This window comes from Microcaecilia unicolor, chromosome 9 (genome assembly GCF_901765095.1).
Source record: "Microcaecilia unicolor chromosome 9, aMicUni1.1, whole genome shotgun sequence".
NCBI lineage: Eukaryota > Metazoa > Chordata > Amphibia > Gymnophiona > Siphonopidae > Microcaecilia > Microcaecilia unicolor.
Window position 1 is genome coordinate 143,375,778 of NC_044039.1, and position 23,446 is coordinate 143,399,223.

Sequence of the window (23,446 nt, forward strand, 5' to 3'; positions counted from 1 at the left end):
TGCAAAGGACACATGCTATTCAAAAATTGGCCCTAAATTCCATTAAATGGCAAACCTGGAAAGTACTAAGGGTTAATCTGAATTTCTTTCTTTTGTGGTTTAGGGGTAAAGCGAAGTCCTGCTGAATTAGAAGATGGTGTTGTGCATCTCACCGGTTCGAGGTCACCTTATCGTTTGCTGAATTTGACCTACAGCGAGCGCGAATTCAACCAGCTGTTGAACCTGACGGCCTACAATGTTGAGAACAACAAGGATCTCATTCTGCAGGCCTTCCGCACAGCACTGGGCCGAAGGAAAAATGCAGCGGCAGCAGCATCAGGCAACAATCACTGAAGCCTCTGTTAACACCAGAGGGGACTCTGCTACTCAACAAAATGTCCATGGAGCAGGGGTGGCTGATGAAAAGTCATCTCTGGCCTTTCCTCATTGTTCCGTAATTAAGGAACATTTGCTTGAACTACTTGTATGTAAGGGTGGCCTCTTCAGTTCAGAATGGGCACTCCCTATCACCCTGCCACCATGTGTTAATTCTATTACAATTAATATAGCGTGATCATTCTTGCTTTCTGTCTTAGAATGTAGACTGTATAAGTTATCTGTTTACAGACTTCACAGTTGTTTCACATAAACCAAAAGTCTTGTTCATAAGACATTCTGTAATGGATAGGTGGCTTCTTCTTGGGGGGAATCATTCATCCAGCCTAATCGCAGAACATCACTTGAGCCCTTTCTTAAATGTGGGGTCTCAGACCTTGTAGCCTCTCACAGGTACCAAGCAAAAACAACTTGTGAGATGAAGCGTATTCTTAGGTTTTGGGAATTGACTACAGGCAGCGCTAGCCCCAAACTCTACGGTATGACAACAATTCCCTTCTTCTAATGGTGAGATGCCAGCCTGCCATTGCAGTGCCCTACAGCAGTAACAGTACTGTCAAGCTCAGGTTCTCTACCCTGTCTCCTTTGACAGACGTGGCCACTGAGGAGCTTGGGCCATTGCCTGTTTCCTTCCACCCATTCATCTAATCCTGCCTTGATTTTACTCTATTTATGCTTTTAAAGAAAAAGAACATGTTAGACTCAGGGAATGGTTTTACTTGAACAGAAATCTGGACTGTATGTATATAGCACTCATATGACTGAAAAACAAGCAGTGCAGAATCTGAGCTTGTGCTGCATATTATAATAAAAATAGAATTACATTTGACTTGATTTGAAAATGTCAATGACTGAATCCGTCTTCAGTTGTCTGCATAGATTAAGAAAGTCACACATCACCATTACGTGGACAAATATACAAGGAAGGAAGGAGAGGGATGGGGGATTTGATATACTGCCTTTCTCTGGTTACCATCAAAGCAGTTTGCTTATTATATTCAGGTACTTATTTTGTACCTGGAGCAATGGAGGGTTAGTGACTTGCCCAGAGTCATAAGGAGCTGTAGTGGTTCTTAGGCCGCTACACAACAATCAGGCCTCCTCCTCCACTACTACTGAAAATAGCCCTCCCCGCCCAAAAAGGAAATAAAAAGATCAGGGCACTACAGTCCTACTTCCTGACTATCAATACTGTGAATCTAGTGACATAGTAACATAGTAGATGACGGCACAAAAAGACCTTCACGGTCCATCCAGTCTGCCCAACAAGATAAACTCATATGTGCTACTTTTTGTGTATACCTTACCTTGATTTGTATCTGCCATTGTCAGGGCACAGATCGTATAAGTCTGCCCAGTACTAGCCCCGCCTCCCAACCACCAGCCCCGCCTCCCCCCACCGGCTCTGCCACTGGAGCACTGCACTCCCAACACAAGCCACAAGAACTGGAAATTCTTCCTAGACTAAGAAAAGAGCAACATTTCCACAGGGTTTGGGTTTGTAATACTCAGGGCCGGTGTTAGATATGCTGGGACACAGGGCAGAAATTTGGAAGGTGACCCCCAAAGCCCACCAGCAGACTGTATCTTCTTCAGATTTAGGCTGGTTTTGGAACCCTCTATAACATGGGGTCTCGGGGTAACTGCCCTGTTTGCATCTCCTTAACATCAGCCCTGGCAGCTCTAAGTGGCTTTTTACGGTTGCTGCAGGTTAAACCTTCAGGTAAAGTTGTTTTGTTTAACTGGAGCTTGTGTTTTTCACGTCTCCCCAGGCTTCACTGTTACTAAGGGTAGAGATGAGGGACATATTTTTATTTAGAAGCAAACCAACACACAAAGGAAGTTCAACTCCAGCACAAAAACTGATAACAATGAATACATTTGGTGAGGAGAGGTATGCATTGTTTAAATTGAACATGCATGATTTTTCAAGCTAGGATGTGGATGTAATATTAAAATACGCTGCAGGAAACCTACTGAATCTGCTTTTATGTGCATGTGCATGAGCCCTGCACACCTCATTGCTGGAAGGGAGGTTGAATAGCTGTGCAAAACTGAAGGTGAAAACATAATCCAGCCAGAATCTGCATCCTACTGACTCTCTTTCATTTACTAAATCATAAAAGCAAAAATGTACAGTCTCCTGAGCAAAGCAGGCTGTGTCAGCCCCTGCGTTGGATGCACATGGGTCTAACTGGCTGTTTCTGTTTGGTTTGGAGCTCATTTGGAGCTCATTTCCTTTCCTTTTTGGAGATGATTTGAATTTGAATTAGGACAGATAAAGTCAAGTGGAAATCTCAAAAGAGCTAGCATTAGAACATACTAGTGGCACTGCCAGTGGACACTGAGCTCTGCATCAATTCGCTTGCTGCCTTTTTGTATAATAAATAGCACATGCTGACTCCATCAGTGCCAATGTTCCCCCTGAGAAAGCAAGAGATCCCTAACTTCTTCCTCCATACTAGAAGCACTTCAGGTGTCTGATGGTTTGGATTTTACAGGACCCTGCATGGGTTAAACCATCTCCCATGTATTTTAGGGAAAAGAAGGAAAGGGATTTGGCTTACACCCAGGGCCGCCGACATGGGGGGCAGGGGGGACAAAATTCCCCGGGCCTCCAAGGGGGGCCCAGCGCCGCAGTCCCACCAGCCCACCCTCGGCTCCATCGTCGACAGTCTGCCACCGGGCTGGACCCTCTGCATTGAAATCACAGCACCTCTCACCTCAGTGTGAAAGCGCTGCAGGTAGCAGCAGATCGCCTCCCTTCGGGCCTCCTTCCCTTCCTGTGTCCCGCCCTCGTCTGACGTAACTTCCGCGAGGGTGGGACACAGGGAGTGAAGGAGGCCCAAAGGGAGGCGCTGTGATTTCAATGCAGGGGGCCCGGCCCGGTGGCGGATGGAGGGTGTCAGATGGAGAGGGGCGGGTGGAGGGGGTGAACTGCTATGGATTTACAGTCTGTCTCACTGACACAGGCTACTCAATAATTACCGTGGATTCTTTTGGATTCGTATTGAGTAAATGAAACCTTTATTAGAGGAGCTAAATTCTACAATGATTAAGATATATACAATGGTTAGCACATATACAATGATTAGCTCTATACACACAAGGATTAGAAACAATCATAAACAATCATTACATCTCTGGTCTCTATATCTAAGCAATGCAAAGAGTTCTTAGACCAGGAAAAGAGGCAATAATATATATATATATATATATATATATATATATATATATATATATATATTATACATACAATCATCACTAGTCCTTACATCATCCAGGCTCTTAACATCAGCTGGGGGGGGGCCGTTACAGTGAAAGCCAGGAGCGTTTTAGACCAGGAACAAGTCCTCTGCGCAGTACATCTACTCACAGATGAGCCCCCCACCCCAGCTGATGTTAAGAGCCTGGCTAATGTAAGGACCAGTGATGATGGTTTGTATAATATACATATACATATATATATATATATATATATATATATATATATATATATATATATATATATATATATATATGTATTATTGCCTCTTTTCCTGGTCTAAGAACTCTTTGCATTGCTTAGATGTAGAGAGCAGTGATGTAATGATTGTTTCTAATCCTTGTGTGTATAGAGCTAATCATTGTATATGTGCTAACCATTGTATATATCTTAATCATTGTAGAACTTAGCTCCTCTAATAAAGGTTTCATTTACTCAATACGAATCCAAAAGAATCCAAGGTAATTGTTGAGTAGCCTGTGTCAGTGAGACAGGCTGTAAATCCATAGCAGTTCAGGGGGGCGGCGGCCTCAGGGGGGGGGAGTGGCGGCAACCTTGGGGGGGTGGGGTGGCGGGGGCGGCCTTGCCCCGGGCCCGGCCCAGTCTCTCAGCGGCCCTGCTTACACCATTTAGGTACAGTAGGCATTTTTCCTGTCCCCAGAAGACTTACAGTCTTACAGTCTAAGTTTTTACCTGAGGTAATGGAGAGTTAAGTGACTGGCCCATGATCACAAGAAACCACAATGGGATTTGAACCCTGGCTTCCCTGGATCTCAGCCCACTGCTCTAACTATTAAGCTACTCCTCCACACTTGGAAGAAGTATTGGTGAGCCCTGCAGATGAGGTATACAGCACTGATAGTCTTCAGAATCACTGATATTTCACTTTCGGTGTCACTGCTTCTGGTGGAAAAGTGTTTTGAAGGCATTTTTATTCTTCTTGGTCTTCTCCTCATTTTCTCACTCTGGTGTCTTGGTCATGGTTACATCTCAGGTTCACTTCTCTGCTTACACATCCTGAGAACCGGCTCCTGGAAAAACAGGTAATGGAAATGTACACGACCTCAAACTTTATGGTACAGAAATCAGTTGACATCGATAAGAAAGTGGAAAAAAACTCCTTAGATATAAAGACTCTTGAAAAACACTGTGAAAAAATAGAAAAAGAAGTGTCTAAGGTTGAAAATATTCAAGCTACAATTCTTAAAGATATATCGAACCTTAGGAATAAGGGGGAGATATATGATAATTATATGCGTAGACACAATCTCAGATTTGTAAATTTTCCAATTATGAACATGATTAGTCCACTAGATATGTTAAAACGATATATGAAAGAGATACTGGAAATACCGGAATCTAATTATCCACCATTTACTCAGTCGTATTATATTCCACAAAAAGAGAAAGTTATGCAGACACAACAACCATCTCTGAATTTAACAGACTTTCTTGAAACATCAATGACAGAGCAGATAACGACAGCAACATTGGTTGCAGCCGTAGCTCTGTTACCGGATAAGCAGTGGATTTTTAGACTTTTCTTTCGGCATAAAGAGAAGTTATTTTTGGGACATAAAGTATTATTGTTCCCTGACGTTGCAAGGGATACTCAAAGAAAGAGGAAACAATTCCTCTTGTTAAAACCTGCTGTTTTACAATTGGGAGGAACCTTTTACTTAAAATTCCCATGTAAATGTATTGTGAATTATAACTCCCTTAAATATGTGTTTATGGATCCGAGTCAATTGTCCGCTTTCGTGGCTTCAAAAAACACTATGGGAGTTAAATGAAAATTGTTTTGCACTAGAATTGCTATATGCTAAGATTGCTTAGTTCTTTTTTTTTTCCTGTTTTCTCCACTTCAATCTTGGAATCTATATAATGAGGACTTAAGTGTTATTATTTAATTTTGTTGATTTAATTTTGTTGATTATAGTGTATAAATATTTCTTTGATACTTGTGAAGTTATAACACTTCTTATACAAGATTGTTCTTGGAAATGTAAGTTGAAATTGAAAAATAAAATAAAAAAAAAAAAAAAAAGGAAATGTACACGACCTCTTGGCTTCCGTATCTTGTCATTTTTAATAGTGCTATTGCACATATGCAGCATTGTACAATAGTGATAAATATTCAAGTACAGTACATCCCTGCCCCCACAAGCTTACAATCTGAGGGCAATTCTATAAGTGGGCTCTTCCATTTAGGTGCCCTGAGGGCATGCAGTAGAAGCCTATGTGTCTAGGTCCTGTTCTAGAACAGTAGCGTAACCCAGTATTGGTGTATCTAACATTTAGGCATCCACATTCACACTAGCCATAGAGCTGGTGCAAGTGCAGATGCCTAAGTGTGGCAGGGACACAGGTAACTAACAGTATTCTGTAAGCTACCTGCATAAGTGGGAGCCCCCACGTATGTCCCACCCATTTGTACGCCCCCCCCCCCCCCATGCAAATATGCACTATGCAAGACAGTCACATATTTACAGAGTAGCTCTTAGGTGATACCAGTGGCGTAGTCACGAGAGGGTGGCCTTGGGCCCTCCACTTTGGGCTCGGCTCCTTCCCCCCCAACTGCAGCAACCGGCCTGGCTGGTGGGGATACCCAAAGCCCTGCCAGCTCCACAGCCTGAACCTCCCGGGTGCAAGGAAGTCGGTGGCATGCTTTCTAGCTGCCGATGCTGGCAGTGCTTGCACATACTCAGTTCGTAGTTGTTGGCAGAAAAAGGCCCTTTGGCCCACCCAGTCTGTCTGGCTATTCACTGCCATTTATGATAGAAGTTAGTCTGAAGCTGAGGCACCATGAGCATTCATGTGGGAACAATATGGGTTTCTCCCAGTTCAGTTCAACTGTCTTCACGGCTGCTCTAAGGATTTCTCTTAGCTGTCAGCTGTACTAGCTTGACCTACACTGCTGTCAGTCTAGCCATTGCCTTCGTCACCCTTCCATTCTCCACTCTGTTATAGGTACGTCTCAGCTATCAGCTGTGCAAGCTTGACTGTAGGGAGTCATTCCCCATCCTTTATGCCAAGCAATCCATGACCACCTACCATTCAGAAAAGCACTAAAAACCCATCTATTCAAACAAGCCTACCCAAAAGACCCAGATTAATCTCATGAACCCATCTACCTTACATGTACTGAAGAGAAAATGACATTGACCCAGAATCTATCCCCCACCTTACCCTCCTCTCTCTATCACCTGTCTCTACCTACCTACCCATCCATCCTTCTATTATGTTATACTTAATTTCCTACTTTACTTTAGCTCCTCCCTCTCATATTGCATTATGTATTCAATGCGAAGAAATGCAAAGTGATGCACTTAGGGAGTAGAAATCCACGGGAGACGTATGTGTTAGGCGGGGAGAGTCTGATAGGTACGGATGGGGAGAGGGATCTTGGGGTGATAGTATCTGAGGATTTGAAGACGACGAAACAGTGTGACAAGGCGGTGGCCGTAGCTAGAAGGTTGTTAGGCTGTATAGAGAGAGGTGTGACCAGCAGAAGAAAGGGGGTGTTGATGCCCCTGTATAAGTCGTTGGTGAGGCCCCACCTGGAGTATTGTGTTCAGTTTTGGAGGCCGTATCTTGTTAAGGATGTAAAAAGAATTGAAGTGGTGCAAAGAAAAGCTACGAGAATGGTATGGGATTTGCGTTACAAGACGTATGAGGAGAGACTTGCGGACCTGAACATGTATACTCTGGAGGAAAGGAGAAACAGGGGTGATATGATACAGACGTTCAAATATTTGAAAGGTATTAATCTGCAAACGAACCTTTTCCGGAGATGCGAAGGCAGTAGAACGAGAGGACATGAAATGAGATTGAAGGTGGGCAGACTCAAGAAAAATGTCAGGAAGTATTTTTTCACGGAGAGAGTAGTGGATGCTTGGAATGCCCTCCCGCGGGAGGTGGTGGAAACGAAAACAGTAACGGAATTCAAACATGCGTGGGATAAACATAAAGGAATCCTGTTCAGAAGGAATGGATCCTAAGGAGCTTAGCCGAGATTGGGTGGCAGAGCCGGTGGCAGGAGGCGGGGATGGTGCTGGGCAGACTTATACGGTCTGTGCCAGAGCCGGTGGTGGGAGGCGGGACTGGTCGTTGGGAGGCGGGGATAGTGCTGGGCAGACTTATACGGTCTGTGCCCTGAAAAGGACAGGTACAAATCAAGGTAAGGTATACACAAAAAGTAGCACATGTGAGTTTATCTTGTTGGGCAGACTGGATGGACCGTGCAGGTCTTTTTCTGCCGTCATTTACTATGTTACATAACAAAATTCTGTGTTACCTATTACTATGTAAGCCGCATTGAGCCTGCTTTTAGTGGGAAAGTGCGGGATACAAATATAATAAATAAATAAATAAATAATAAATAGTGGGAAATATATTCACTTCCACTTTGGATTTCACTCACTCCTTTTCAGGTGCACTAGGTATTCTCTTTTTCCTGGAGGACTCACAATCTAAGTTTTGTAACTGAGGAAATGGCAGAGATGCCAAGTTACCCAGTTCCAGGTTGGAGACATTTTGGCCAGTCCTGGTTTTGAACTTACATCCCAAAGCAGTGTGTGGGATTTGTACAGCCTGATGCTACCAATTGAAATCAGTGTTGCAAGTTCCATAATGCACCAGGATGGGGTGGTCAGAAATCCAGGACTGTCCCACGACCTGTAGCCTGGAACTGGGTAATGTGGTTTCTGAACACGGGCTGTAAGGGTGACAGTCATTCAGAGCTGATAATTCTTAGCAGTACCGGCAGATTCCTGGAAGGAGTACTGAATCCCCTCAGAAGCTTTCTGGGCCTCTTCAGACGCTGCCTCAAGTCGAAGTTGGAAGGAAGGTGTCCTCCTGTGGAGATACAAATTGCAGAGAAGTCAAAAACAGTTTATTTAATATAACATATACCCACTGAGAAATCAACTGCCAACTACATATGACTGCTAAAAAGGGCTAAAGATGGAATGAAAAATCATATTCTACACGATGCTGTGGCTCTCATAATCTAGAAGGCAAGACTGACAAAGGTTCAACATGATCATTCGATTAAAACACTGACTGGTTGATATTCAACAATTTAGCCAGCCAGAAATGGCTCCTGGCTGGTTAAGTTGCTTGTTTAGGGCTAACCAGTCTTTTTCAGCAGCACTTAACTGGTTAGTGCTGCTGAAGATGTCTGGTTAGCGCCTATTTATTTTTTATTTATTTAGATTTTGCTCACACCTTTTTCAGTAGTAGCTCAAGGTGAGTTACATTCAGGTACTCTGGATATTTCTCTGTCCCAGGAGGGCTCACAATCTAAGTTTGTAACTGAGGCAATGGAGGGTTAAGTGACTTGCCCAAGATCACAAGGAGCAGTAGTGGGATTTGAACTAGCCACCTCTGGATTGCAAGACCAGTGCTCTAACCACTAGGCCACTCCTCCACTCTCGGAGGCATTCCGTGGGCGGAGTCAGCACTTGGCTGGTTAAAAGCCAATATTCAGCACTTAACCAGCCAAGGTACTTGCATAAAGAGGACCCGACCACATAAAATTAAATTCTATCTTTATGCGGTGCCCCATAGCTGGTTGAGTGCTCAATATTGCACTTAAGCGACTATACTTTAGCTGGTTCCACAAACCCATAAATTTGATGCCAAAGCCCAGCCATGGCCCGGCATTTAATTTCTGGGCATAATGCCAGTGGCAGTCAGCAAAACGCTGAGCACTGCAGGCTGAATATCAACCCAAGAATTTATTAAACAAACATAGACCGCTATTAAATGGACTTGGAAAAATTCCGCATTTTTAGGTATAACTTGTCTGGAATGTTTTTACGTTTGGGGAGCGTGCCAGGTGCCCTTGACCTGGATTGGCCACTGTCGGTGACAGGATGCTGGGCTAGATGGACCTTTGGTCTTTCCCAGTATGGCACTACTTATGTACTTATGCTCTTACACTGTTATGGAGTTCATAGCTTAGTGTGCACTGAATTTGCTTTCAGATGGTGGCTTAAAATCTTCATGGGGTTTCCAGCTCGTGCACCACAAAACTGAGAAGAGGGCTTTCCATATGACACTACTTTGGAAAATATATATAAAATACTGATGAAGTTTGAGAAAAAAAAGAAGCAGAAAGCATCTGATGGATTTTTCCTAAAATATTGTGTCCCAATCTTTTCAGCTAGTGGTTAGATAGCAGGCTGGGAACCAGGAAAGTCAGAGTTCAAATCCCACTGTGACTCCTTGTTATCTTGGCCAAGTCTCAACCCTCCTCTGCATCAAGTAAAAACTTAGATGGCAATTCTATAACTGAGCACCAATGGCCTGCGATATGCGCCTATTCTATAATGGCGTCAAGATGTTGTTCTAGAATACTTATACTAATTAAGATGGCCACTATAAATTTGATCCCAGAGTCAAAAGAATAACTCACATCAATAACAATTCTCAAGAATATTAGACTATTATTGGACCATCAGAAGGTGGATATACGAACAGTATTCTTCAACATCAAAAGATGTTCTCCAACCAGCACCTATGTTCCTCATATGTCCTTTTTCTAATTTTTCTTTGTTTTTCAATTGTGTTCTATGACGTGGAGGGGCATTTTTGAAAGGGACGTCCAAGTTGCGATTTGGATGTCCTTGCAAAATGGTGAAATCCAGGGGCGGGGAAACCCGTATTTTCGAAAAAAGATGGACATCCATCTTTCGTTTTGAAAATACCATCAGAGACGTCCAAAGCCTTAACTTTGGCCATCCCTAGATTTGGACATCCCTAGACATGGACATTTCTGACTTTCGTCGATTTTCAAAACCAAAGACGTCCATGTCAAAAACGGCCAAATGCAAGCCATTTGGTCGTGGGAGGAGTCAGCATTTGTAGTGCATTGGTCCCCCTGACATGCCAGGTCTCCAACCGGACACCCTAGGGGGCACTGCAGTGGACTTCATAAAATGCTCCCAGGTACTTAGCTCCCTTACCTTGTGTGCTTAGCCCCCCAATCCCTCCAAAACCCACTACCCCCAACTGTACACCACTACCATAGCCCTTACGGGTCAAGGGGGGCACCTAGATGTGGGTACATTGGGTTTCTGGTGGGTTTTGGACGGCTCGCTGTTTCCTCCACAAACGTAACAGGTGGGGGGGGGGGGGGGGGCTGGGTCCGCCTGTCTGAAGTGCACTGCACCCACTAAAACTGCTCCAGGGACCTGCATACTGCTGTCACTGAGTATGACATCTGAGGCTGGCATAGAGGCTGCCACGACATATTTTTTTTTTTTTTTTAATTTTTAGAAGTCTTTATTGTACTTATTCAGATACATAACAAAATAGTTACAGCTAATAAACATTACAAAATTATAGCGGTAGTAGGAATACAAAGATAAACTATGATCTGAATTTGTGTCGAAACAAACTGAAATCTGTAAGCAACTTCAACTTTTTCATTTTTGTACAAAGAAAACTCTCCCCCCCATCCAAACCAACCCCCCCCCCCCCCCCCCCCCCCCCCCCCTTCTCCCACTCCCCGTGTCCAACTATGAAGCCCTGTGTTTAGAGACGTTCCGGTGGCACTACCCCTACTCAGCGTTCAAAAAAGGCCCCCATATTCTCTCCCACTTAGGCAGGACCTGGGCTTTAACTGCAATCAATCTCTCCATCTCGCACACATATCGTAACTTGGTAAGCCAGCGTGTTAATGGTGGTACCAATGGCGACTTCCAACTCTGAGCCAGATTCGCTCTGGCTGTCTGCAAGGCTCCCCTTGTCAGAAGCCATTCATGTTCTTTGAGACCTGCTGGTCGCTGGCCCAGTATGTATACTAATGGATGCCACCGCACAGGTCCCCCTATCCATCTCTGAAGGCGCGCCTGGACTGCTCTCCAATACGCTCTAGCCTTTGGGCAGGTCCACCATATATGGCCCATTGTACCTAGAGCGTCACATCTCCTCCAACATCTATCTGAGACCTGCCCAAACATATGGTGCAAGCGCGCCGGAGTAAGATACCAGCGGAAGAAGACCTTAATTGCATTTTCTTTCATAGGTATTGATCTCGCTGCACGCATTGTCCCCTTTTCCAGCTGTAACCACTTTTCGTCCGTTAGGGTGAAACCCAATTCCTGCTCCCATTTTCTCCTATGTAACAAAGATGGCTTTTGGTGCCCGGCTAGCACCGCATAAAGATAAGTGATCATCCCCCGTGTACTGTGATATCGCACACACACTTCTTCCATGGGGTGCGTTTCCCTCTTAAGACAAGTTACATAAACAGACCCTTTCAGAAAATGTCTCAATTGTAAATAAACATAAAAGTCACTCTGCTGCACCCCAAAATCATCCTTCAAAGCCTCAAAGGTAACCACCTCCCCTCCTACATGCAATTGGCCCATCATATCTAGTCCGGCTTCAGCCCAGCGTACCAACACGGGGTTCCCCACACTCGGCTCGAACAACGGGTTGTCAACTATGGGCGCCAGGCCCGAAACAGGCGGTTGCCGATCAATAAACATCCGATCCCAATAATAAAAAGTGGCTTGTACCGCCGGTGGAAAGCACTCAACCCGCCCTCTATACTTGTTGGGTAGCCACATCAAATTACCCAACTTACGGGATCCCACCATGGATTGTTCCAATTGTACCCACAGCTTATGATCTTCCCCTGCCACGACATATTTTTAAAGATGTTTTTTGAGGGTGCGAGGGGGTTAGTGACCACTGGGGGAGTAACAGGAGGTCATCCCCCATTCCCTCCGGTGGTCATCTGGTCATTTCGGACACCTTTTTGTGCCTTAATCGTAAGAAAAACAGGTCCGGGTAAAAACATCCAAGTGTTCGTCAGGGACGTCCTTGTTTTTTTTGATTATGGGTCAAGGAGACATCTTATTATAAATATATATTTCACACTTATCAGTTAATTTTGCATCTCTGTGCAGTCACTGTGATACTACCATGTACTCTGTGCATTCACAGAAGAAGAATCTGACATAGCGCTATGTTTCACTTTAAGCTGCGTCAGGGAAATAGACTTCGTAAACGTCTCATGACAATTTGGAAGATTATGTTGTAGAAGCAAACCTGAGAATTGTTATTTATTTGTTCTAGAATACTACCATAACCTTCCATGGGCACACCTACATTTATGCCAGCCATAGAATTGGCATAAATGATGGTGCATGAGGCACATTTCACACCTAACTTATACATTATGTAATTTATGTGCATTACTTGATGTCTTGCCCGTGTCTATACCCCCTTTGCACTTATATGCAATGCCACTTACGTATGACCTTATGAAATTGTGCTTAGAGCTATTACATGTGTAATGGTTAATCTTCTCATCAGTAACACGTTCAGCGCTGCGTGCGTCTGGTAGCGCTATACAAATGTTAATAATAATAATAACACACGTAGGTGGCAAGTAAGTGTAGCCACCTAGTTATAAAATACCCTTCAAGATTGTAAGTTCTCTTGGACAGGAACATACTTACTGTACCTGAATGTAAGCTGAAAGGCATGAACTAAATCCAAAACAATTTAAAAAAAATGCAAAACTCTCATTTTATAACTTGAAAATCTGCACAATCCAACATGTTGGCTTAAAGCAAAATAGCTGACTTATCGTTGCTCTCCCAGTAGATTTCTAGTCTTCCTCCTTTCCTACCCTAGTCAGTGTCAGCAATCGTTGTCTAGGCTTGGTTCCGGGGTCCAGTTCACAGAGGCAGTGAGTTCGTAGAGGCAGTAGGTTCCCAGAGAATACACAATCCACATGAGTTTGGATATATAAAGTATATTATATTTGCAGATATGTATAGGCTCACAGCACTTAGTACAGGTAACTGGTACAGGCTGTCTCTGGGTGTGTGTTTAGAGAGAGAAAGAAAGGATAGGGTGTTTGTTCAGAGGAAGAGAGAAGCCTTGGGGTTGTGCTGCAAGAGGTATATATGTGGGCAGAGGGAAAGAAAGAGAGAGAAGTGCAAGCAGAGTTCTATGCTCTGCTGCCCAGAGAAAGACAGAGAGAGACGTAGTGCACCGGACAGACAGCAGTGCCCTGGACAGAGAGAAGTGCCCCGAGCACCATGTGCTCTCCTTTATACCTCCAGAACAGAAAGAGATCAAAAAACTTATCTTCCTTCCCAGCCAAACTTCAGTGTACCTTCTCTGAAGTCAGGAAAGGTGACCAATTTCACAGATTCTCCTGTTTGAAGTCCCTAGTGATGGAGCCTCTATGTCTGGCCTCCTTTGTTCTCAAAGAGAGCTCTGCTCCCAGATGGAACAAAAGGTATGTTAATCAGGAGTAATTAAACACAGGGCTAGCAGCCAGCTCAACACCATTTGGTCCATTTTGCCATCCTCTGATTCCTGAGGGAGGGGGGAGTTCTCAGAGGTCAGAAGCTGGTCTAACATTAATCTCAGTATGTCAAGCTGGTTTCATATTAATACTAGGAAAAAATGCCCGTTTCTGAGCGGAATGAAACGGGCGCTAGCAAGGGGCCCCCTCCCTCCGTCCGTCGAAGCTACTTGCCTTGTTCGCCCTCCCTCCATCCCTCGAAGCTACTTGCTGCCTTGTTCGCTGTGGGCCGTTTCGGCCCTCGAGTGTCAATAGCTCCGCCCTTGACGTCATGACGTTTTGACGCGTCATGACGTTTTGACGCGAGGGCGGTGCAGACACTCCAGGGCACACCGGATATCTCGGGCGCCTCAACTTCCGTGGAGGCTTCAGAACGTTGGGGTTGCCTTTTATATATATAGATAAGTATGTCCAGCAATAATTTTGAACTCCAGCAATCCTGATAGTCAGCAGCAGCAGGTAACATGTGGCCTGGGTTTCAGATTTGTAAAACTGATGTCTGGTCTAACTGGAATCCCATGTAAAAGATAGAGGGGATGTGCCAATGAGTTCATGTGGACTGCCAGAACTAGCTGCAGGGCAGGCTGGAGGTCCAGGGGAAAGAAGGAAAAGTAGGTACAAGAGAGAAGAACAGCCCTTTAGTGACCCTATTTTAGGTTATAACCCACAATCTGGGAACCACTGTAAGGATTTTGAAATGTAATATAGTGTTTACCATTGCAATTTCAGCAATGTTTGTTACCCCACTCAGGCATGATGTTATGATGTGCCTATATACTTCCGGGCTGGGTCAGGACCCCAAACATTGCGTCCCTGTTGGGGTCGTGACCCACTGTTTTGGAAACCCTGATATAGGGAATGATTTTATAAGGCAGAGCCTAGTTTTAGGCGTGAACAATGTGGTAAATGTTTGTATTTTAGTAATTTATGTGTAAAAGTGTCAAAGTATGAGCACAAAGGATCTTGTATGTAATACTGACCAGTGCATGGTCTATACATTCGCTGCAGGGATGCACTGGGGTGGAGTTTGGGTGAAATGTGAGCAGTGTGAGCAACTACATATATGGACTGAACTTTTGTTCTGAAACTTGGGGCAAAGTCCTTACATAGAAAGTGCTTGTGAACTTTGCCCCAAACTATATAGTTTGAAAAGTGTCCCTGCGGTGTCTCAGGTACACTTCTACATTATAGCTTTCAATACATTCAGTTTTGCTTTACAAGAAAAGCAATTCCCTCTGTGCACTAGAGCCCAGATGCATCAACCATACGTAAAAAAATCTAAAACCGAATTTGAAAAAACGAAGAATGCACCAAAAAAACAAGTTGCACATGTTCGGTGCGGTATTGTAAAGTACAATGCATTACAGATTCGTTAAACTGGTGTAATCCCCGTTGGTAATCGGTCCCTAAAGCATGCGCAGAGCAGCCAAGCATTATGCTGGCTGCTCTGCGCATGCCACAAACGTCAAAACAAACAAAAAAAATAAAACACAAACACGTGGCTCCCCGCTTCTCTCTGCATAAAATAGAAAATGAAAACATAATCAAAAAAGGATTGGGAGGGGGCAAAGGCGCTCGTCAGGAGCGTCCTGTATGGATGGCCTTGCCCCCCCCCCCCCCCGAGGTCCCCGCTGCTGCCCGCTTCCCCCTGTATTAAATAAAAAATCAAAACTTTAGCAGCCTCGGCCCCCCTCCCTTCCTCTCTCTCTCTATTTCTCCTTCTCCCACAACTCCGCCTCCTCAATCCTCCACCCCCCGTGCCCCGCCCTCCTGAGGTCATCGCCGCCACTCCACCCCTCCACCGGACCCGCGCAGGGGGAAGTGGAGAGCAGCGGGGACCTCGGGGGGGGGGGGGGCAAGGCCGTCCATACAGGACGCTCCTGACGAGTGCCTTTGCCCCCTCCCGATCCTTTTTTGATTATGTTTTCATTTTCTATTTTATGCAGAGGGGAGCCATGTGTTTGTGTTTCTTATCTCACTTTTGTTTTTAAACATGCCAGCTTGGATTTTTATGCTGCAGGGGGAAGCGGGGAGATGACAGCTCTGACCTCACGTTAAATTTATCACGGTAAATGATTCGGTGTAATCGTCGGTATGGTTAGTGCATCCTGAATTGTCCACATTTCAGTGGTAGTTACTCGTTTGCATTCCGTTTTTGTTAGTTGCTAGCGTAGTCGGAAAATGGCCTTTATTGCATGCTACGGTTGAAAATTTCTTCGTTAAAGGGTCGTTAAGGTTTAGTGCATCTGGGCCTGGGAGTCAATTATCTACCTGGGTAAGAGGTCCTTCTTAATTTGTCTTTCAGAAGATCCTCTGGAACTTGTGGGCTTCAAGGCTTCAGCTGAGGGGGATCTTGCTTGCTGCTTTAGGCTAAGGAGAAAGTAAGAAAGGAGACCTGTCAGTAAGTTACTGAAGCACTGCCACGATAAAGAATAAGCTCTGAACGGATCACAGGTAGACATCAGTACCATAAGGGATCAATATTCACAAAAAGCTAAGATCTTAACAATATTCAAAGCTATTTAAGCAGGGAGGAGAAAACTTATGCATGTTTTTTTAAGCAATCTAGGCATGAGAATTTACACAAACTCTATGGCTGATGTACGTGGTCGCACCTTTGCACTAAGGACTAAACTCAGTAAATGGCAACCAAATTTGGGCACCCAAAAAAACGAGCGCTGATTGCTGTTCTATAAATGGTGCTCTGAGTTGGGCGCAGTTTTTAGAATAGCACTTAGCGCCAGGATCCACGTCCAATTTTGGGCATACCAACTAAAACCTGGTGTAAATCCTAGGCACAGATCTCCAGGGTCACCGGGGGGGGGGGGGGGGGGGGGGTACCGGGGTCTTTCTCTCTCTCTCTCCTGCTTCTGACGGGACCTGAGTTATTGCGTCCCGACAGGAGCAGGAGAGAGAAAACTCCAGTGCCGTGGCCGGGCCCCCCTTAGAGGCTGGGGAGGACCCTGAGGAGCAGACACTGCAGGTCTTCCTCCAGCATTGCTCTTCTGCCTAGCTGAGTGGCTGCTATTCCTCTCAGGCGCACATGCTCAGTTTTGAAACTGAGCATGCCCTGAGAGAAAAAGCAGCTGCAGGGGCAGGCAATCGGCAGAAGAGCAGTGCTGGAGGAAGATGTCTTCTGCTGGCGGGGCCTCGGGATCCCCACCAGCCAACAAGGTATTTCAATTGCGACAGTGGCGACGATTGTAGAGGAGGACGGCAGCGATCCGGTGGGGTGGGGGGGGGGGGGGTGGACCTGCCCCGGTTCAGTCTCTCGGTGGCCCTGCAGATCTCCCGTAGTCTATAATATTGCACACATCTTAGTGAATGCCCTGACCCGCCCATGCCCCTCCCCTGACCACAACCCCTTTTCAGTTGCACGATACAGAATTTACACTCACATCTTTACAGAATAGAGCCTAGCAAGATGATTGCGTAAATTCAAATTGCTGCCAATTAGCACCAATAATTGTTAGTGCCCAATTATTGGTGCTAATTGGGTCATTACGCAATTACATTGTATACACAAATTGGGCATGTGTGTAATTTTGAGCGCCACTTACAGAATTTGGGGGTAAATCTATAAGGGAGAGTAATGCCTTCTTTCCTTTACAGAATAGGCTAGATAGGTCCCTCAAAGTGTACAAGTAGTGATATCATAAACCATATTCCCAGTCTACAGAGAAGAAATATACACCAGAAAATATAGAGCACTAAGTATGGAGTCAACATTGAGAGGTAATGTACTGTAATGTACTGAAACATCATAACTTGTTACAATGATAAGCTTCATCTGGTCCTGCTGCTGCAGAGAATTAGCAAATGCTCCAGCTCCGGGCCAATCTTACCTTGAAGTTTCCTGGGTCTTCAAGATCTCAGTCTGATCCTTAAAATCATGCCGATTATCGAGATCTGGGGGGCATCAAGGAAAGTAGAGTCAGTGCAGAAGGGAGCCGGGATATTCTGATGCTGTGTTGTCTCCATGAGACACTGCATAGGAGTTGCAAGTCCCAGTACATGAGTTGATCCAAACTTCCCCTCTATCTGCACAGTTCAGTATGGGCATGCTACTACACTGCACCTGACCAGAGGATACAGAAAATAACCTCTACTGTGTGTTATTACGTGGAAGCGATGAAGTTGAAACCACCAGAATCACCTGACTTAGAAAACTGAATTAAGATCCAGAAAGGAGAACTCTAAATGAAAACCTAAATGCCATAACTCCAAAAAACTAAACATTTATTACCAGAATGACGACACTGGAAGATTCTTACGTGTGAGCTAAGCTTACATTCTCTGTTACAGTGAAGAAATAATCTGTTATTTTAAACTAAAAGCCCTTGCTCACGTGGGTCTGCAAATAGTTATAGAAAGCTTACCTTTATTGTTCTGAAGTGCCTGGATCCACACTTCCATCTTCTGTGCAGAAGGGGCTGAAAAGAGATACTCTGCACCATCACTCAGCCTGGAAGAGCAGAGGAAACAGCACGAGAGTCAGCTCAGCTGCTCTGCTCATTTGTATGAGCTGTTCTAATGGCAACTCCTGCCATGAAGGGTAAACATGGGACCACACAGAGGGTAAAGACAGCTGGATTCAGTCATGGAACACTCAGAGAACATGAGTGTGAGTCACTGAGAATCAACATGGCAGTGTGCATTTTTTAGGGTTGATGTGGTCAGTAACACAATGTGAGCTCCTGCAGACAATACAGCACTCTTTCAGAGCTGCAAAGATGAGCATGGGCTCCCTGGGTTAGCACTCGTCGGATTATCTCCAGCTGGGAGAGGCAAGGGGGCAATTCTATAAGTGGGTGTCTGCATTTAGACCCCCACCCCCGATGCTACATGGTGAGAGCCTATTCTATGATGGCATCTGGGCTCTCAGATTCCATTATCGAATACTAGCTTAACCTGGCATCAGAGAGCCTAGAATTTAACTTGCCATATTCTTTAAGTTGTGCATATACATGGCAGCACTACCCAGGCCCATCCCACACTCCAGTCTTATTCATTATGATTTTTATATCACCCACAGTAAAGCCTTATGGTGATGTATTACACTACCAGGGTATTTATTTATTTATTTAGATTTTGCTCACACCTTTTTCAGTAGTAGCTCAAGGTGAGTTACATTCAGGTACACTGGATATTTCTGTGTCCCAGGAGGGCTCACAATCTAAGTTTGTATGGAGGGTTAAAGTGACTTGTCCAAGATCACAAGGAACAGCAGTGGGATTTGAACCGGCCACTTCTGCATTGCAAGACCGGTGCTCTAACCACTAGGCCACTCCTCCACATTCCATTCTGTTTCCTACATACTTGGTATGTAGTTTTAGTAACGTGGAGGGGCATAATCAAAAGGGGCGCCCAAGTTTTTCTGAGGACATCCTTGCAGGATGTCCCGGTGAAGGGGCGGGGAAACCCATATTATCGAAACAAGATGGGCGTCCATCTTGAACCATGTGGCTAACTTGGGACATGAGAGGAAGTGGTTTCGTTTCAATAATACGGTTGGGGATGCCCAAATCATGAAATTTAGGTCAACCTTAGAGATGGTCGTCCCCGATTTTCGACAATAATCGAAACCGAGGACACCCATCTCAGAAACGACCAAATCCAAGCCATTTGGTCGTGGGAGGAGCCAGCATTCATAGTGCATTGGTCCCCCTGACATGCCAAGACACAAACCGGGCACCCTAGGGGGCACTGCAGTGGACTTCATAAATTGCTCCCAGGTGCATAGCTCCCTTACCTTGTGTGCTGAGCCCCCCAACCCCCCCCAAAACCCACTCCCCACAACTGTACACCACTACCATAGCCCTTATGGGTGAAAGGGGGCACCTAGATGTGGGTACAGTGGGTCAGGTGGGTTTTGAAGGGCTCACATTTACCACCGCAAGTGTAACAGGTGTGGGGGGGGATGGGCTAGTTCCGCCTGCCTGAAGTGCACTGCAGTACCCACTAAAACTGCTCCAGAGACCTGTATACTGCTGTCATGGAGCTGGGTATGATATTTGAGGCTGGCATAGAGGCTGGAAAAAATATTTGAAAAAATGTTTTTGAGGGTGGGAGGGGTTAGTGACCACTGGGGGAGTAAGGGGAGGTCATCCCCGATTCCCTCCGGTGGTAATCTGTTCATTTAGGGCACATTTTTGTGGCTTGGTCGTAAGAAAAAAAGGACCAGGTAAAGTCGTCCAAGTGTTTGTCAGGGATGCCCTTCTTTTTTTCCATTATCGGTCGAGGACGCCCACGTGTTAGGCATGCCCCAGTCCCGCCTTCACTACACTTCCGACACGCCCCCGTGAACTTTGGTCATCCCCGTGACGGAAAGCAGTTGAGGATGCCCAAAATCGACTTTTGATTATGCCAATTTGGGCGACCCTGGGAGAAGGATGCCCATCTCCTGATTTGTGTCGAAAGATGGGCGCCCTTCTCTTTTGAAAATAAGCCTGATAGTAACATAGTAAATGATGGCAGATAAAGACCTGTATGGTCTATCCAGTCTGCCCAATAAGATAAACTCATTTTACATGGTATGTGTTACTTTATATGTATACCCGAGAATGATTTGTCCTTGTTTTTCTCAGGGCACAGACCGTAGTAGTCTGCCCAGCACTCTTCTTGTACTAAGTTCTGAAGCTAACGTCGAAGCCCCTTAAAATTTACACTCCAGCCCATCCCTATCTATTCACTCACGATCAGGGGGTAGACCGTAGAAGTCTGCCCAGCTCCCGTTTTGTTTCCTCAAGTACCGGCGTCGCCACCCAATCTCCGCTAAGATTCCATGGAACCATTCCTTCTAAACCGGATTCCTTTGTGTTTATCCCACGCATGTTTGAATTCCATTATTGTTTTCATCTCCACCACCTCCCACGTGAGGGCATTCCACATATCCACCACCCAGTAAGTAAGTCACCCACATAGTAAGTCACTATGTCCATTTTCATGTGTTTCATGATTTAGTATTTATTTATTATGTATATTGGATTATTTGTATGTATTTGTACTATTTTTAAAAATGTTTTAATGGTTTGTTATTCATTATTTATATTTTGTTCTTACAGTTAAGTTTGTGCCCCTGACGCAGCCCATTCAGGGCTGTCAGGCATTATTTTAATTCAACCACTTAATACATGTTATCTACATTTTTACCTACTATTAACCGTGTCTGCTTCCACAATTTCTCTCCTTTGGGAATTAGCAGACCGCTTGCCTACTTGTTTTTTGGAGCCTTTCATACTCCACCATTATGAATGCCCCCTTGCATTTGCCTGCTATGCCACCTGCATGTGTGGCTATGCACCTTTACAGAAGAGCGCTTAGTTGCTTCACTGCTACTAATCCTGTAAGCGTAAATTTACTTGTGAAAGTGCGATATTTATACGCATGTGTAAATGGCATGTAAATGCGGATGCCCAATTATAGAGTTCATCTTTAAATGCTTAGAAGCTATAAACATACTCAAGAACACTGTATTTTTCTTCATTACCTTAAACTGAAGGTGTTCTCTTCACTACCAGAGCCTATCAGCCTCTCACATGTGGCATTTGTAATAGTCACATGAGGAACATCTGTTGTATTCTAAAAATAAATGGAAAATGTGTTACTCAAATTCTCTGTCAGACATGAAGTGCTAATGCTAATTAATTACACATTCACTGTTCCTGACCGCTGTCTCTCTGCCGTTTGCATCCATGCATGACTGAAATCATGTGATCGGTTAGAGGACAATTGAAACAAATATTGCAGATAGATTTTACTCATTGTTTCATTTCATTTCTTAGACCTTTTACTTGCACCATTTACCAGAGGTGCTCTGGATGAGACTCAACAAATCTCAAAGGGAAAGTACACAAACACTTTGTACCCTTGGGAAATGTGGAAGTGAAAGTTTGTGCGGTCATTTGCACCTGCTTTTGCTGTAGATAGGCTCAAAGATTTGGAAATGCAGTTTATGTGCATGCTTTTCCCCTTCTCCCCCTCTTCCTGCAGTGTGGGCAAGGCCAGCCATATGTAAGGATGGGAACTTTTTGCTTTTGCATACAGCCCCATTCTGACCACAAACTCTATTCCCTCTGCTGCTGCCCTTAGCAGGGATGTTGTCAGCTATGAGCACATGAGGCCCTGCATCCGCTCACCATCTTGGGCTTAGTGTCCCACAACTTCCTGTCCCCAGACCAGCATGTCCTTCACTCCCTAGCTCACAGTCACCTGCAGAGAAAAGATGCAGAGATGCCAAGTTACCCAGTTCCAATCTGGAGACTTTTTGGCCAGTCTTGGTTTTAAACTTACATCCCCAAATAGTGTAGGATTTATGGTGCCTGATCCTACCCAATGAAATCAGCAGTTACAAGTCCAATAATACACCAGGACTGAGTGGTGAGAAATCCAGCACTGTCCCAAAATTTCCAGCCTGGAACTGGGTAACTTGGCGTCTCTGAAGATGGAAGTGGGCCACTGCCGTTCTTTGGGTCCCCTGCCGGCAAGGGGAATTGGTTGTCATTCCTGCTGCTCTCTTTTCCTCTACTTGTTTCCATCTGAATTTAGAACAGTGCAAGGCCACCAGGTCTTGTGAGACTAGGGGGACCCATGTGTTTTTGACTTAGGAGGAAGTCGGCACAAGCAGGTAAGGAGCATGGCTTGCCTGATTCATTTTGTTTACTGGGAGACTAGGAAAGAGAATGTGGAAATGCCAGGAGCAGGGAGAAAAGAAAGGAAAAATACTGATGCCAGCAGGGGTGGGAAGGATGGGGCCTCATAATGAGTTTCAGTACATGGTCTTGTGTTCCCCAGATTTGCCAAGCCTCATTCATTAGGACTGTGTCACACTAATTTGAAAGCTTTCTCACTCTCACACTCTTTGAGCCCTATTTCTCACTCATCAGAGCTTCAGTACCAATGCACTGATCTTGATCACTGCTTTCACGAGAGGGAAGCCTTAGAGAAGTAAACCAAGTGATCCAACCAGTAAGAAGAAATCTGAGCACACCTTTCTGGCTACTGCTTCCCATTGTCCTGTCCCTTTTCCCTTTACTGCAAGTACATGTGTTTGGAAACCGACGTACATACTTTTAACTACTGGGTGGAAGAGATTTTTCAGCTCAAACAAATGTACCTAAATTGCTCCCTAAATTGTATTCTTTCAGAGGCTCCAAAGGATCATCACTATCTGTGCCCTTATCAAAAGAAATTGTATGATGTGATACCCGCCAGCCCCCACGCTGTGGAATTTACTCCCAGAGGGGCTACGTATACTTGAGACTTGTACCACGCATCTTGTTCCCATTACATATGTGCTCTTGGTCCTTCAGCTATATGGTAAGCCATATTCTAGAAAACCTTTAGCATCATATCTATGTTAGTTGAATGTTCTAATGCATGCTTATTAGGTGTATTATTAGTATTATGCTAACTATTATATCTCTGATATTTGAATTTCAGTGCTGTTAACTGTGTATATTTTTAAT

At 44.8% G+C, this 23,446-nt stretch overlaps 2 protein-coding genes across 3 annotated transcripts in view; one reads left to right on the forward strand and one right to left on the reverse strand.

Annotated features, from left to right (window-relative positions):
• The window catches only part of PLA2G4D (phospholipase A2 group IVD), a 72,011-nt gene extending 70,727 nt beyond the window's left edge, over positions 1 to 1,284 (forward strand). Inside the window, exon 21 of one of the 2 annotated variants that reach the window (XM_030214451.1) lies at positions 104 to 1,284. In XM_030214451.1, the coding sequence (XP_030070311.1) occupies positions 104 to 333 (230 nt within the window). In that variant the 3' untranslated portion in view covers positions 334 to 1,284. The remainder of the gene's footprint in view (positions 1 to 103) is intronic. The other variant, XM_030214452.1, reaches the window with a different exon arrangement.
• A 2,973-nt stretch (positions 1,285 to 4,257) lies between these two features.
• Positions 4,258 to 23,446, reverse strand: part of SPTBN5 (spectrin beta, non-erythrocytic 5) — a 300,302-nt gene continuing 281,113 nt past the window's right edge. Inside the window, exons 69-74 of the mRNA XM_030213698.1 lie at positions 21,469 to 21,560; positions 18,359 to 18,444; positions 17,825 to 17,888; positions 16,251 to 16,349; positions 8,403 to 8,497; positions 4,258 to 4,671 (exon numbers count right to left, since the gene is read on the reverse strand). Of these exons, the coding sequence (XP_030069558.1) occupies positions 4,649 to 4,671; positions 8,403 to 8,497; positions 16,251 to 16,349; positions 17,825 to 17,888; positions 18,359 to 18,444; positions 21,469 to 21,560 (459 nt within the window). The 3' untranslated portion in view covers positions 4,258 to 4,648. The remainder of the gene's footprint in view (positions 4,672 to 8,402; positions 8,498 to 16,250; positions 16,350 to 17,824; positions 17,889 to 18,358; positions 18,445 to 21,468; positions 21,561 to 23,446) is intronic.